This window comes from Salvelinus alpinus, chromosome 10, assembly GCF_045679555.1.
Source record: "Salvelinus alpinus chromosome 10, SLU_Salpinus.1, whole genome shotgun sequence".
Lineage (NCBI taxonomy): Eukaryota > Metazoa > Chordata > Actinopteri > Salmoniformes > Salmonidae > Salvelinus > Salvelinus alpinus.
Window position 1 is genome coordinate 23,506,623 of NC_092095.1, and position 17,362 is coordinate 23,523,984.

Here is a 17,362-nt window from a genome sequence, read left to right on the forward strand (position 1 = left end):
CAACCCTAAACCAACATAGAAACAGATAACATAGAATGCCCACCCAAACTCACGTCCTGACCAACTAACACACAAAACTAAACAGAAAACAGGTCAGGAACGTGACACTTTGTTTGAGCTCATTGAGCTCACTGATTATTCTAAATTAAATTATGGGGAGTTGTTTCAGTCTTTGAGAGAGAGAGAGACAAACTTATTTTGTACATAATGTTTCTGCCACCGTGTCATTATGACCGAAAAGAGCTTCTTGATATCAGGGCAGCAATTACTCACCCCATACTGGAGGAATTCTTCTTCTTCAACGAGTCGGATGGGAAGGATTTACTCCAGACACCCGACTAGGCCCTCATCCCCGTCATTCGCAGGAGGAAAAGACAGAGGTATCATGGACGACGGTCCGGGTGCCTTGTAATAATCCGTCGCCGAGAGGGTAATCTACCATTACCATGGGTCCTATTATCCAACTTACAATCAATCGATAATAAAATAGACAAACTACGAGCACGTATATCCTACCAACGGGAATGAAAAACTGTAATATCTTGTGTTTCACCGAGTTGTGGCTGAACGACAACATGATTAACATACAGCTGGCGGGTTTTAAGCTTTTTCGGCAGGATAGAACATCGGCCTCTGGTAAGACAAGGGGCGGCGGCCTATGCATATTTGTAAACAACAGCTGGTGCAAGAAATCTAAGGAAGTCTCAAGGTTTTGCTTGCCTAAGGTAGAGTATCTCATGATAAGCTGTAGACCACACTATTTAACAAGAAAGTTTACATCTATATTTTTCGTAGCTGTCTATATACCACCGCAGACCGATGCTGGCACTAAGACCGCACTCAATGAGCTGTATATGGCCAGGAGCAAACAGGAAAGTGCTCATCCGGAGACGGCGCTCCTAGTGGTTGGGGACTTTAATGCAGGGAAACTCAAATCAGTTTTACCTCCTTTCTATCAGCATGTTAAATGTGCAACCAGAGGGAAAAAAAACTCTAGACCACCTTGACTCCACACACAGAGACGTGTACAAAGCTCTCCCTCCCCCTCCATTTGGCAAATCTGACCATAATTCTTTCCTCCTGGTTCCTGCTTATAAGCAAACACTAAATCAGGAAGCACCAGTGACTCGGTCAATAAGAAAGTGGTCAGATGAAGCAGATGCTAAGCTACGGGACTGTTTTGCTAGAACAGACTGGAATATGTTCCGGGATTCTTCTGATGGTATTGAGGAGTACACCACATCTGTCACTGGCTTCATCAATAAGTGCATCAACGACGTCGTCCCCACAGTGACCGTATGTACATACCCCAACCAGAAGCCATGGATTACAGCAACATCCACACTGAGCTAAAGGCTAGAGCTGCCGCATTCAAGGAGCGGGACTCTAACCCGGAAGCCTATAAGAAATCCCACTATGCCCTCCAAACCATCAAACAAGCAAAGCGTCAATACAGGACTAAGATTGAATCGTACTACACCGGCTCTGACTCTCGTCGGAAGCACAGCCACGAGCTGCCCAGTGACACAAACCTATCAGACGAGCTAAATTACTTCTATGCTCGCATCGAGGCAAGTAACACTGAAACATGCATGAAAGCACCAGTTGTTCCGGACGACTGTGTGATCACGCTCTCCGTAGCCGACGTGAGTAAGACAATTAAAACAAGTCAACATTCACAAGGCTGCAGGGCCAGACGGATTACCAGGACGTGTACTCCGAGCATGCGCTGACCAACTGGAAAGTGTCTTCACTGACATTTTCAACCTGTCCCTGACTGAGTCTGTAATACCAACATGTTTCAAGCAGACCACCATAGTCCCTGTGCCCAAGAACACTAAGGTCACCTGCCTAAATGACTACCGACCCGTAGCACTCATGTCTGTAGCCATGAAGTGCTTTGAAAGGCTGGTTATGGCTCACATCAACACCATTATCCCAGAAACTGTAGGCCCACTCTAATTGTCATACCGCCCCAACAGATCCAGAGATGATGCAATCTCTATTTCACTCAACACTGCCCTTTCCGACCTGGACAAAAGGAACACCTATGTGAGAATGCTATTCATTGACTACAGCTCAGAGTTCAACACCATAGTGCCCTCAAAGCTCATCACTAAGCTAAGAACTCTGGCACTAAACACCACCCTCTGCAACTGGATCCTGGAATTCCTGACAGGCCGCCCCCAGGTGGTAAGGGTAAAACACATCCGCCATGCTGATCCTCAACACGGGGGCCCCTCAGGGGTGCGTGCTCAGTCCCCTCCTGTACTCCCTGTTCACTTATGACTGCATGGCCAGGCATGACTCCAACACCATCAAGTTTGCCGATCACAGACAACAATGAGACAGCCTATAGGGAGGAGGTCAGAGACCTAGTCATGTGGTGCCAGGACAACAACCTCTCCCTCAACGTGATCAAGACAAAGGAGATGATTGTGGACTACAGGAAAAGGAGGACTGAGCACGCCCCCATTCTCATCGACGGGGCTGTAGTGGAACAGGTTGAGAGCTTCAAGTTCCTTGGTGTCCACATCACCAACAAACTATCATGGTCCAAACACACTAAGACAGTCGTGAAGAGGGCACAACAAAGCCGATTCCCCCTCAGGAGACTTAAAATATTTGGCATCGGTCCTCAGATCCTCAAAAGGTTATACAGCTGCACCATCGAGAGCATCCTGACTGGTTGCATCACCGCCTGGCTGTGGCAACTGCTTGGCCTCTGACCAGAAGGCACTACAGAGGGTGGTACATACAGCCCAGTACATCGCTGGGACCAAGCTTCCTGCCATCCAGCACCTCTGTATCAGGCGGTGTCAGAGGAAGGCCCTAAAAATTGTCCAATACTGTAGCCACCCTAGTCATAGACTGTTCTCTCTGCTACCGCATGGCAAGCGGTACCGGAGTACCAAGTCGAAGTCCAACGGGCTTTTTAACAGCTTCTACCCCCAAGCCATAAGACTCCTGAACAGCTAATCATAGTGCTACCCAGACCCCTATTTTACGCTGCTGCTACTCTCTGTGTATAATCTATGCATAGTCACTTTAACTCTACCTACATGTACATATAACCTCAACTAACCGGTGCCCCTGCATATTGACTCTATACCGGTACCCCCTGTATATAGACTCGTTTGTTATTTTACTGTTGCTGTTTAATTATTTGTTACTTTTATTTTATATTTTATATTTTGATTTGGAAGAGGGTTAGTGAGCTTTAGCTTGGTAGCTTGTTACTCAACGGATGGCCAATTCTGAGAAACATTGATACAACAGAAAGATACACGTCATAAGTCTTTATAGTCTGACAACCTTAATTATTCTGCCTTGGTATATATCAGGGTTATTTAAGGTCTTCCTAACATATCTTTCTAACATGATCCAGTCAAAGTGTTTTGTGGTGGGTAAGCATGACTGCACACTGTGATGAGCGATTTAGTTCAGGTTATATTTATGCTGCCCTGGGTCTCAGAGAGGAAAGCAGACATGCCCTGGTTCTCAGAGAGGGAAGCAGACAGGCCCTGGGTCTCAGAGAGAGAAGCAGACAGGCCCTAGGTTTCAGAGAAGGAAGCAGACAGGCCCTGGGTCTCAGAGAAGGAAGCAGGGAGGCTCTGGGTCTCAGAGAGGGAAGCAGACAGGCCCTGGGTCTCAGAGAAGGAAGCAGGGAGGCCCTGGGTCTCAGAGAGGGAAGCAGACAGGCCCTGGGTCTCAGAGAAGGAAGCAGGGAGGCCCTGGGTCTCAGAGAGGGAAGCAGACAGGCCCTGGGTCTCAGAGAGGGAAGAATGGAGGTCCTGGGTCTCAGAGAGGGTAGCAGGCAGGTCCTGGGTCTCAGAGAGGGAATAATGGAGGTCCTGGGTCTCAGAGAGGGTAGCAGGCAGGTCCTGGGTCTCAGAGAGGGTAGCAGGCAGGCAGGCATGGGCTACACTCTTAAAAAGATATGGTCTCCCCATAGGAGAACCCTTTGAAAAATATTTTTTGGTTCGAAGAAGAATTCTTTTAGTTCCTGAGAAACCCCTTTGGGACCCATTCCACAGAGTTCTACCTGGAACCAGAAACGGTTCTACCCAAAAAGGGTTCTCCTTTTGGGACAGCCAAAGAACCCTCTTAGGTTCTAGATAGCACTTTTTTCTAATAGTGTTGACTGCTGCCTCCTTAGGGAGCTATGGGGCTACACTGCTGCCTTGTCGTTCAGGCCTCAGCACCTCCAAGGCCCCGAAGGCTACCCCAACATATCTATTTTCTCTGTATTCTTGCCTAGTCCTGAGCTAACCTCTTCTGATGCATGGTCCTTGCTTGGTTCGTTCTGTTTCTTTGCCCCAATACAGCAAGTAAGTGGTTTGGTTTGAGCCCCAGTTTGTTGTTATACAGAATGTTTCAGGGTCTATATATACATGGGTCTATGTATACATCTACCTGTAATCTGGAGCAGATTAGCTAATTCAAACTTTTTTTGCGTCGGGCAGGGGCGGACTTGCCATCTGGCATTTCTGGCAAATGCCAGATGGGCTGGTCCATTTTTAGCCCAAAAACTATTTAGTTTTTTGCAAAATTGTCATTATTTGGCTAATAATGGGGGCCTCAAGGGAAAAAATGGGCTGGTGTGTTAGAAATGCCAGGGACGATTACTGGTCCTAGTCCACCCCTGGCATCAGGGACCCATTTTGTGAAAGCAAATTCATCAGGGACCCCTCATAATTTCAGAACACAACTCCTACTTAAAGGAAAATTCCACCCAAGAACTATCTTTTGGTATTTTCTTAATTAGTCCATTGTTGATGCATCATACTGGGATGATTTCTGTACTTTGAAAGTTACATATCTTGAAAACTTGATTGCTGACAAGCTTAACATTTTGGGACTATATTAACAATGGACTAATGAAATAAATACCAAAATATTGTTTTGAGGTGGAGTTTTCCTTTAAGAATGCCTGAAGAATAGCATACAAGCAGTTTTACTATGACTTCTGCATTGTGAAGGCCCCTCTCAGAGATAATGTTTTTGCGGGTTTAAAGCTAATTCCGTGCAATTCTATACATTTGACGATGATGCAGAGAAAAACATTTGCAGTTTGAGAGCTTAAATTACAGTGCATTTATGTTCAAAACATTATTTCTGGGGAATACCATTGTGTAGTACTGCTTTGGGAACTACTGATCGAGAGCAAATGCCGGACCCAATCGAAACTAATTGGTACAATCCGACTAAACGAGTTGGGCTCAGGTGGGATGGGACTTCCAACATTTTGTAATCCTTGATTGATGAATGCATCACAGTTTTCGTGCCTTCCCCCGGTGATCTGTGAGGCTGTGTGGGTGTGCGTGTGCGGCAATTTTAGAGCGTTTGTGGGTTGAGGTCTTCATTTGGCGATATTGCCTCTGGTCTGGAACAGTGTCAGGGGTCCAAGGTTGCAGGCTGGAGAAAGGGAAGGGGCTCCGTTCATATTGAAAAGTTTCAGGTTTTAATTTGAAGTGCAGAAGTAGAGTGAAATGCCTTTCTTGCAAGCTCTAAACCCAGCAATGCAGTTATCAATATCAATGTAGAACTAAAAATAATATAATGTACAACAAATACGCACAAGAAATACAAATATAAACTAAAGAAAGTAAGAACCTATATACAAATCAAATCAAATCAAATTTTATTAGTCACATACACATGGTTAGCAGATGTTAATGCGAGTGTAGCGAAATGCTTGTGCTTCTAGTTCCGACAATGCAGTAATAACCAACAAGTAATCTAACCTAACAATTCCACAACTACTACCTTATACACACACACAAGTGTAAAGGGATAAAGAATATGTACATAAAGATATATGAATGAGTGGTGGTACAGAACGGCATGGCAAGATGCAGTAGATGGTATAGAGTACGGTATATACATATGAGATGAGTACTGTAGGGTATGTAAACATAAAGTGGCATAGTTTAAAGTGGCTAGTGGTACATGTATTACATAAGATGGCAAGATGCAGTAGATGATATAGAGTACAGTATATACATATGAGATGGGTAATGTAGGGTATGTAAACATTATATTAAGTGGCATTGTTTAAAGTGGCTAGTGGTACATTTTTACATAATTTCCATCAATTCCCATTTTTAAAGTGGCTGGAGTTGAGTCAGTATGTTGGCAGCGGCCGCTAAATGTTAGTGGTGGCTGTTTAACAGTCTGATGGCCTTGAGATAGAAGCTGTTTTTCAGTCTCTCGGTCCCTGCTTTGATGCACCTGTACTGACCTCGCCTTCTGGATGATAGCGGGGTGAACAGGCAGTGGCTTGGGTGGTTGTTGTCCTTGATGATCTTTATGGCCTTCCTGTGACATCGGGTGGTGTAGGTGTCCTGGAGGGCAGGTAGTTTACAGGGTCAGTTACAATACCATATTTCCAATGTGCAAGGATACTGGAGTGATGGGGTAGATATTTAAGGGGTAAGGGGACAAGGCATCAGGATGTATGATAATCAGAGTAGCAGCAGCGTATATGATGAGTGTGTGTGTGTGTGTGTGTGTGTGTGTGTGTGTGCGTGTGCGTGTGCGTGTGTGGAGTCAGTATAAATATGTGTGCACGTTTTGTGTGTGTGTGAGAAAATGAAGTGTGTGTGTGCATTTGCATGTTGGAGTGTCAGTGTGTGTGAGTGTGTAGAGTTCTGTGAGAATGCATAGAGACAGTACAAAAAATACAAGGGTCAATCGCTTGCCGTGAGAATCAAAGACAACAGTCCATGGCTTGGGTGGCTGGAGTCTATCAATTATCCGAGGACTTCCTTTTACACCGCCTGATATAGAGGTCCTGGATGGCAGGGAACTCAACCCCAGTGATGTACTGGGCTGTCCGCACCACCCTCTGTAGCGCCATGCGATCAAGGGCAGTGCTGTTGCCATACCGAGCAGTGATGCAGCCAGTCAACATGCTCTCAATGGTGCAGCTGTATAACTTTTCAAGGATTTGAGGGACCATGCCAAACCTTTTCAACCTCCTGAGGGGGAAGAGGCACTGTTGCACCTTCTTCACGACGTGCGCGTGTGTGGACCATTTTAAGTCCTTAGTGATGTGGACACCGAGGAACTTGAACCTCCCAACCCTTTCCACTCCAGCCCTCTCAGTGACGATGGGGGCGTGCTCACCCTAGCAGTTTCCTGTAGTCCACGATCAGCTCCTGGGTCTTACTGGCGTTGAGGGAGAAGTTGTTATCCCGGGACCACACTAATATGCATGTAAATATCTCATGGCTCAAAGTGGAGGAGAGATTGACTTCATCACTACTTGATATTGTAAGAGGTGTTAACATGCTGAATGCACCGAGGTGTCTGTTTAAATTACTAGCACACAGCTTGGACACACATGCATACCCCACAAGATTATGGGACTATGGGAGGCGTACATGGGACTATGGGAGGTGTACATGGGACTATGGGAGGCGTACAGTACTACATAGAGCCATGACTACATGGAACTCTATACCACATCAGGTGGTATTTAAGCAGTAGAATCAGATACAAAAAAACGATAAAAATACACCTTATGGAACTGTGGGGACTGTGAAGAGACACACACACACAGACACACATACACAGACACACATACACATGATAAGACACACAGTCTACACACATACACATGATAAGACACACAGTCTACACACACATACACATGATAAGACACACAGTCTACACACACATACACATGGATTTTGTATTGTAGATATGAGTTAGTAGAGTAGTGGTCTGAGGGAACACACTTAACGTGTTGTGAAAAGTGTTATGAAATGTAATGTCATGTAAAATGTTAAATTATATGGAACTGCCTTAATGTTGCTGGACCCCAGGAAGAGTAGCTGCTGCCTTGGCAGGAACTAATGGGGATCCTTAATAAATACAAAAACACTGCCAGGTCACTGACCTCCTCCCTGTACACTTTCTCATCAGGAAACTTGATAATGGTGTTGGCGTCGTGCGTGGCCACACAGTTGTGGGTAAACAGGGAGTACAGGAGGGGAGTAGGCAAAGCGCGCAGCCCTGTGGTGCCCCCGTGTTGAGAGTCAACGTGGCAGAGGTGATGTTCCCTATCCTCACCACCTGGGGCCGGCCCGTCAGGAAGTCCAGGATCCAGTTGCAGAGAGAGGTGTTCTGTCCCAAGGTCCTATGCTTTGTGACAAGCTTGAAGGGGACTATGGTGTTGAACGCTGAACTGTAGTCAATGAACAGCATTGTCACATAGGTGTTCCTGTTATCTACGTGGGGGAGGGCAGTGTGGAGTGAAATTGAGATTGCGTCTGTTGGAGCTGTGTGCAAATTGGAGTGGGTCTGGGATGATGGAGTTGATGTGTGCCATAACCAGGCTTTCAAATTACTTAATGATTACAGATGTGAGTGCTACAGGGTTTTAGTCATTGTGGCATGAAGCCTTAGAGTTTTTGGGAACAGGAGTGATGGTGGTCAGCTTAAAACATGTGGGGATTACAAACTGGGACAAGGAGAGGTTAAAAATGGTTGTGAATAAGCCTGTTAGCTGATCTGCGCATGCTCTGAGAACACACCCTGGAATACCGTTCAGCCCTGTGGCCTTGTGAGTGTTGACCTGATTAAAGACTTTTCTCACGTCGGCATTTGAGATCACCCAGTCCTCTGGGTTGGTGGGAGCCCTCTCGCACGGCATGGTGTTGTTATTGTCGAAGCGTGCATAAAATGCATTGAGTTCGTCTGGTAGAGAGGCATCGTTGGGCAGATCACAGCTGGGTCTTCCTCTATAATCCGTAATGGACTGTAGCCCCTGCCACATGCAGCAGGTGTCAGAGCCTTTGTAATATGATTCCACCTTATTCCTGTATTGTCCTTTTGCTAGTTTGATGACTCTGCGGAAGTCGTAGTGGGACTTCTTTTACTTGTTCCTGTCCTCAGCCGTAGCCTCAGGGTTTTCTGTGATAGCCCTGTGAGCAGTAGCCCTGTCCCAACCTCAGTGTTAATCCAGGGCTTTTGATTGGGAAAGCAGTGAACCTTCAATGTGGGGACAACGTCGGCGATGCATTTCCTAATGAAGCTGTGGATGTTGACTGTTAAAGGTGATTTATTCTAAACGCTGGGTTTAATCCTTTACACAGGCCTTGGCTCGGAAAGGCAAAAACCTGGTTGTTGTTGCTGTTATGAGTGCAGTACCTTGACATGATGGGTGGGATGTTGGTTGTGTGTGTGTGTGTGTGTGTGTGTGTGTGTGTGTGTGTGTGTGTGTGTGTGTGTGTGTGTGTGTGTGTGTGTGTGTGTGTGTGTGTGTGTGTGTGTGTGTGTGTCATACAAAATTACACAAACACCCCTCCCCCCACCCCACACACACACCCACACTGCAGGAGAATCCAAAAACATGTAAATGAATCCATGGGATACACGACGCACCAGTCCCAACGTTGAGCGTCAGATTTTCTCAGGGAAGGGATTTTGTTATTGACCTAGTGGCACAGTTTATTCTGGTCCCTTATAAGGTGATGTTCACCACCAGGGATGTGGTGACATTGAACTGTCATTGACCTGGCATTGACCTGTCATTGACCTGGCTACATGTGATAAAATATGTCACTGCTGTAATAGCAGAGTTGACGCCAAAACATGAATTCCCCCCGGTTTCTAATTGATTTGCTGCCTTTTATGTTTTTAGAAATGACACCATAACGTGGTAGACTGCTAATGGTTTGACTGATGTTATGTCAGAGAAAAATATTAGCCACAGCATGGTAAAAGCCCTCAAGTGAAAGGTCAAATGCAAATTGGTAAAAAAAATCTATAATATCTGCATGTGTGTGTGTGTGTGTGTGTGTGTGCGCACATACAGTATACAGTGTACTATATATATGCCTTTTTATGTATTTTTGTGCGTGTGTAAATCCCATTCTACATGAAGCACCCGTACAAGGCCCAGTACGGTGCATTCGGAAAGTATTCAGACCGCTTGACTTTTTCCACATTTTGTTACGTTACCGCCTTATTCTAAAATGGATTTTTTTTTTTAAGTCCTCGTCAATCTACACACAATACCCCATAATGACAATGCAAAAACAGATTTCTTGAAAATGTTGCAAATGTATTAAAAATACAAATGAAATATTACATTTACATAAGTAATCAGACCCTTTACTCAGTACTTTATTGATGCACCTTTGGCAGCAATTACAGGGTATGATGCTACAATCTTGGCACACCTGTATTTGGGGAGTGTCTTCCATTCTTCTCTGTTGCACAGCTATTTTCAGGTCTCTCCAGAGATGTTCGATCGGGTTCAAGTTCGGGCTCTGGCTGTGCCACTCAAGGACATTCAGAAACTTGTCCGAAGCCACTCCTGCGTTGTCTTGCTGTGTGTTTAGGATCGTTGTCCTGTTGGAAGGTGAAACTTTGCCCCAGTCTGAGGTCCTGAACGCCCTGGAGAAGGATTTCATCAAGGATCTCTCTGTACTTTTCTCCATTCATCTTTCCCTTGATCCTGTCTAGTCTCCCAGTCCCTGCCGCTGAAAAACATCCCCACAGCATGATGCTGCCACCACCATTCTTCACCGTAGGGATGGTGCTAGGTTTCCTCCAGATGTGATGCTTGGCATTCTTGGTTTCACAGACCAGAAAATCTTGTTTATCATTGTCTGAGAGTCTTTAGGTGCCTTTTGGCAAATTCTAAGTGGGCTGTGATGTGCCTTTTACTGAGGAGTGGCTTCCGTCTGGCCACTCTACCATAAAGGCCCGATTGGTGGAGTGCAGCAGAGATGGTTGTCCTACTGGAAGGTTCTCCCATCTCCACAGGGGAACTCTAGAACTCAGTCAGAGTGACCATCGGGTTCTTGGTCACCTCCCTGACCAAGGCACTTGTCCCCCAATTGCTCAGTTTGGCCGGGCGGCCAGCTCTAGGAAGAGTCTTGGTGGTTCCAAACTTCTTCCATTTAAGAATGATGGAGGCCACTGTGTTCTCGGGAGCCTTCAATGCTGCAGACATTTTTGGTACCCTTCCCCAAATCTGTGCCTCGACACAATCCTGTCTCGGAGCTCTACGGACAATTCCTTCGACCTCATGGCTTGGTTTTTACTGTGACATGCACTGTCAACCGACAGGTGTCGGCCTTTCCAAATTGAATTTAAATGAATTCAAATGAATTTACCACAGGTGGAATCCAATGAAGTTGTAGAAACATCTCAAGGAGGATGTGAGCTCAGGGTCTGAATACTTATGTAAAGGAGGTATTTCTGTTTTTTATTGGTAAAATAAAAAAATTCTATAAAATAATTCAAAATTCTAAAAACCTGTTCTCACTTTGTCATTATGGGGTATTGTTTGTAGATTGATGGGGGAAAATAAATTATTTAATCAATTTTAGAATAAGGCTGTAACGTAACAAAATTTGGAAAAAGTCAAGGGGTCTGAACACTTTCCGAATGCACTGTATATTATGTAGCTCTCATAACATTATGCTTGGAGATACAGGAACAATAGCATACAGTCCAGTACTGTAGAATCCAGCAGACCTACTGCATCTACAGTATAACATCACATGTAATTAGACAGTTAGAGGAAGCCAGATTAACCATTTGATCTCGACTCAGTCATCTAGCGTTATCTCGCCGTGGACACACCTCCCAGTCAATTTGGCTAAGAGCACCACACTTAGAATTATTAAAGAGCCAACAAGAGGGCCCTTACATGATTAACATAATTACAGCATAATTAAGTTAAAGAAAACACTGGGATGGAGGAAGTCTAATGAGAGATCTAAAGAAAAGGATTTTTCACCAAGACTGTGTATGTTTGTGTGTGTGTGTGTGTGTGTGTGTGTGTGTGTGTGTGTGTGTGTGTGTGTGTGTGTGTGTGTGTGCGTGTGCGCGTCTGCGTGGAAACCACAAGAATATTAAAGGCAAAAAAAAATTGACCAACTGTGGACGTTTTGTTGGTCCCCACAAGGTCAAATGCTATTTCGAGGGGGTTTAGGGTTAAGGTTAGAATTAGTGTTAGGGTTAGAATTAGTGTAAGGGTAAGGGTTAGGGTTAGGGGTTAAGGAAAATAGGATTTTGAATGGGATTGAATTGTATGTCCCCACAAGATTAGCTGCACAAGAATGTGTGTGTGTGTGTGTGTGCGTGCATGTGTGCGTGCGTGCGTGTGTCCATCCACACACGTTTGGCAATGAACAAGTGCTCCTCCTACAGGGGAAGCCAATATACTCTCTGTCATTAGCTGCATAGACAACTGATTGACTGACTGACTTATCACCAGATAAAGAGCATCCCAACGGAAGAAACTATCTATCCACAGGGTGTTTGTGAGTGGGTATTAATCCTATTCAGAATTCCACTTTACAATATATCCAGGAACCAAGTTGGCTGTACAGTCGTTCTTTTTCCCTATGGGCTATAGTAGCCACGCAATGGAAATTGATCTTTGAATTAAAATGACACATTCAGCATAATAGCCAACATAGCATAGATCTAGGAAATAGAATTGTCCACCACTATTTGAGCTATATGATTAACCTTCGTATTATCTTAAGGTTTAGCCTAGCGTTATAGCACTATACTGTATCTTAAATTATACTACCCATTGGTAACTCCTTAGTGGGGATTTCATTGTAACACCATTGGGATGGATGGAGGTTGGAGGAGGGGTGAGCCAGCCAACTACGCCACATATACATACTACATTAACAACTGTAAGTGCTGTTATTGTGCAGTGGAAACGTCTAGGAGCAACAACGGCTCAGCCGCGAAGTGGTAGGCCACACAAGCTCACAAAATGGGACAGCCGAGTACTGAAGAACGTAGCGTGTAAATATCATCTGTCCTCCATTGCAACATTCACTACCGAGTTCCAAACTGCCTCTGGAAGCAAAGTCAGCACAATAATTGTTCATCAGGAGCTTCATGAAATGGGTTACCATGGCCGAGCAGCCGAGCAGCCGCACACAAGCCTAAAATCGCCATGCGCAATGCCAAGCATCAGCTGGAGTGGTGTAAAGTTCGCATCCATTGGACTCTGGAGCAGTGGAAACGCAGTCTCTGGAGTGATGAATCACGCTTCACCATCTGGAAGTCCAACGGACGAATCTGGGTTTGGCGGAAGCCAGGAAAATGCTACCTGCCCCAATGCATAGTGCCAACTGTAAAGTTTGGTGGCGGAGGAATAATAGTCTGGGGCTGTTTTTCATGGTTTGGGCTAGGCACCTTGGTCCAGTGAAGGGAAATCTTAACACTACAGCATAATGACATTCTAGATGATTCTGTGCTTTCAACTTTGTGGCAACAGTTTTGGGAAGGCTTTTTCCTGTTTCTGCGTGACAATGTCCCCATGCACAAAGCGAGGTCCATACAGAAATGGTTTGTCGAGATTGGTGTGGAAGAACTTGACTGGCCTACACAGAGCCCTGACATCAACCCCATCAAACAACTTTGGAATGAATTGGAACGCCAACTGCGAGCCAGGCCTAATCGCCCAACATCAGTGTCCGACTTCACTAATGCTCTTGTGGCTGAATAGAAGCAAATCCCCACAGCAATGTTCCAACATCTGGTGGAAAGCCTTCCCAGAAGAGTGGAGGCTGTTATAGCAGCAAAGGGGAGACCAACTCCATAATAATGCCCATGATTTTGGAATGAGATGTTCGACGAGCAGGTGTCCACATACTTTTGGCCATGTACTGTGTCATCATGCGAGGTGAGTGTTGTGATTTGACACACAATCATCTCACCAGTGTCATGCCCGCTAACATGCAACTCATGGTTGACGCAAGAGTCCGCATCGACCATAAACAGTCTGTTATACTATTGAGTTATTTGTGCTATTGTGGGATGATACATAAGGTGTTGTGATGTGTCTCCTGTAGGTTGTCTTGAAATGGGGGAGTGTCGTGTGTAGATTTGTGTGCTCGTAATTTTTGAAGGTCAACCTTAGCCTGCAAACTTAAAAGGGAACGTTCTAAAATGTTCAACATCAAATTGATCATCTCCAGCACCACTGCAACGTCAACATATGTGAAAACAGCAGGTTTTATTGTTTCAAAATAACAATAGAAGGAGCCACTGATGACATCATCGAGTGTGCATCATGTGATTTTAAACAGCTATGGCAAGCAGGCAAAGGTTAGTAAGTAAGTAAAGCCCAGTCCCAAAAATCTGACTGCACCCTCAGACACCTCTTCTTGATATCAAACAATTGAATGAAGTCGGTTATTCAGTGGACTCTATGTTGTTTTGCTCTATCACTCTCTGAGATGGCAGCATGGCATGGTGGTGTGTTTGTAGGACAAGTGTAGCGGGGCAGAAAATAGAAAAGCCAGACACCTAATTACACCTGTCGCAGCGGGCACCAAGTGTGGCGAGACCGGCACAGGGGGTCCAGGGCTGTGTCGCCTCCAACTCCCATCCTCAAACACACACATGCACACACATACATGCACACATGCACACACATACATGCACGCATGCATGCACACATACACACATGCACTTATGGTTTGTTCCCCTGGGTAATATGGGGACACGCTAGACACTCCCACATAACAGGTTTTTTTCCCTTTGCCAAAAGTAGTGTGAAATCTCAGAACCATAGAACATTGTCAATGTTGATTGACGCTGGCTGCAAAGATATAATACATGGATGGTTACCAAGAAACGGATGAATGACATGACAATTCATTGATTTGGATTGATTTGATTGATGCGTTGGTACAACACCAATAAGCCTTTGGAGAAACACAGAGAGACAGTCTCAGGTAAACCCAAAACATGCATTTTTGGTCTAGGATGTTTCGTTATTATAGGCCCTATTAAATCACAGTGTTTCATTTATGAAGCTCGTGTTAGGATGTGGGGAAAAAAATCGAAATTTGACTACAAAATGGTGTTTGTAATCATTACACGATGGTAATGAAATTCCATCATGAAACTTTTTTTCATGCATGGTTGACATTTACTAAACTGAGGAAAAGTGGCCCTGTGTCTAAGGGGCTATGGTTGCCATGTGCAAATTCAGGCAGGCAGGCACGCAAGCATGGAGGCCCCCCCCCCCCACACACACACACACACACACACACACACACACACTAAACACACACACACACACACACACACACTAAACACACACAGCCCTACAGCCCAGAGGAGCAGGTTCTCTTGTTTAACATGGACATGGAGAGCTTCTGTTCCCGTTGGAGGCTGACATTTAAAACCAGGCCCAAATCACACCTGCTGTTTACATTCCTAGTGTTACACATCAGGGCCCTTCTCCGTCCACACTCTGCCGCTTACAGGAACCAGACCTGCAGGCTAGCTTTTTATAGCTATTTGATCTATCACTCTGGTTTACTGTAAGATGTTGTTTGTCACTAACTTTTTAATCAATGTGAAAGTAATAACATCTTAATTGTCCAATAAAGCTTTATTAAAACTCCTCTCCTTCTCTCCCACTCCCAGGTGCTGAACCTCAGCTTGTCCAACAAGGCTTTATTAAAACTCCTCTCCTTCTCTCCCACTCCCAGGTGCTGAACCTCAGCTTGTCCAACAAGGCTTTATTAAAACTCCTCTCCTTCTCTCCCACTCCCAGGTGCTGAACCTCAGCTTGTCCAACAAGGCTTTATTAAAACTCCTCTCCTTCTCTCCCACTCCCAGGTGCTGAACCTCAGCTTGTCCAACAAGGCTTTATTAAAACTCCTCTCCTTCTCTCCCACTCCCAGGTGCTGAACCTCAGCTTGTCCAACAAGGCTTTATTAAAACTCCTCCCCTTCTCTCCCACTCCCAGGTGCTGAACCTCAGCTTGTCCAACAAGGCTTTATTAAAACTCCTCTCCTTCTCTCCCACTCCCAGGTGCTGAACCTCAGCTTGTCCAACAAGGCTTTATTAAAACTCCTCTCCTTCTCTCCCACTCCCAGGTGCTGAACCTCAGCTTGTCCAACAAGGCTTTATTAAAACTCCTCTCCTTCTCTCCCACTCCCAGGTGCTGAACCTCAGCTTGTCCAACAAGGCTTTATTAAAACTCCTCTCCTTCTCTCCCACTCCCAGGTGCTGAACCTCAGCTTGTCCAACAAGGCTTTATTAAAACTCCTCTCCTTCTCTCCCACTCCCAGGTGCTGAACCTCAGCTTGTCCAACAAGGCTTTATTAAAACTCCTCTCCTTCTCTCCCACTCCCAGGTGCTGAACCTCAGCTTGTCCAACAAGGCTTTATTAAAACTCCTCTCCTTCTCTCCCACTCCCAGGTGCTGAACCTCAGCTTGTCCAACAAGGCTTTATTAAAACTCCTCTCCTTCTCTCCCACTCCCAGGTGCTGAACCTCAGCTTGTCCAACAAGGCTTTATTAAAACTCCTCTCCTTCTCTCCCACTCCCAGGTGCTGAACCTCAGCTTGTCCAACAAGGCTTTATTAAAACTCCTCTCCTTCTCTCCCACTCCCAGGTGCTGAACCTCAGCTTGTCCAACAAGGCTTTATTAAAACTCCTTCCACTCTCTCCTCCCAAGCTTTATTAACACACCTCTCCCTCTCCAGGTGCTCAACCTTTTCCTAGCCTTGCTGCTTAGCTCGTTCAGCTCGGACAACCTTTCGGCGCCCGACGACGATGGCGAGATGAACAACCTACAGATTGCCATTGGCCGCATCAAAAGCGGCATGGGCTGGCTCCGAAGCCAGGTTGGGCACTTGATTTTAAACAGCTATTCATTGTTTAAATACATTTTCATTCTCTACTTTTTTTTGACTATTTAGCATAGACAATTACATATATTCAAAATAAGATACAGCATGAAATGTAGTATGGGCTATGAGTAAAAATTAAACAACCAATATCAACCAAACAATCAATATCAACCAAACAAACAAATTAATCACAAAACCCCCAAAAATAACATGCAAAAAAAGTGAATCTTCTAAACGCAGTTCATTTCTTCATTGCAGATCTGCGACTTCTTCAACGGCAACTTCAAGCGGCGGCGGCAGAAGAGCAAAGAAGCCGAGGCCATGCTGAAGCTCAAGAGGCTGAGCCACAGTGCTCCGCTTGGCGAGGTGGGCAACGGGACAGTGGTGGCGGTGGCGGGAGGGATCGGACGCCACGGGGAGAAGATTATGGTCCCGGAGGTGGACGACAGCTACATGACCAACCCCAACCTGACCATCAGCGTGCCCATCGCTCCTGGCGAGTCGGACGTGGAGTTCCCCGAGGACGAGGATGAGGAGGAAGAGGGGGAGAGCGAGAGCTCAGAGGAGGAGGAGGAGGAGGAGGAGAGCAAGCAGGTAGGATGGGAGTTTGGGTTGGTGGAAGTGAAGGGTACCGATATGGAAGTCTATATCGATATCAGTCGCATTTTTGTGATACAAGCCATTAATGGGCCACTGTAATATATCAGATATTGT

The 17,362-nt window shown here is 45.5% G+C and overlaps 1 protein-coding gene across 3 annotated transcripts in view; it reads left to right on the top strand.

Moving 5' to 3' along the window:
- The window catches only part of scn5lab (sodium channel, voltage gated, type V-like, alpha b), a 198,732-nt gene that overhangs the window by 141,457 nt on the left and 39,913 nt on the right, over nt 1–17,362 (top strand). For all 3 annotated transcript variants that reach the window (XM_071328506.1, XM_071328503.1, XM_071328505.1), the window contains 2 exons: nt 16,502–16,642; nt 16,907–17,242. In XM_071328506.1, the coding sequence (XP_071184607.1) occupies nt 16,502–16,642; nt 16,907–17,242 (477 nt within the window). The remainder of the gene's footprint in view (nt 1–16,501; nt 16,643–16,906; nt 17,243–17,362) is intronic.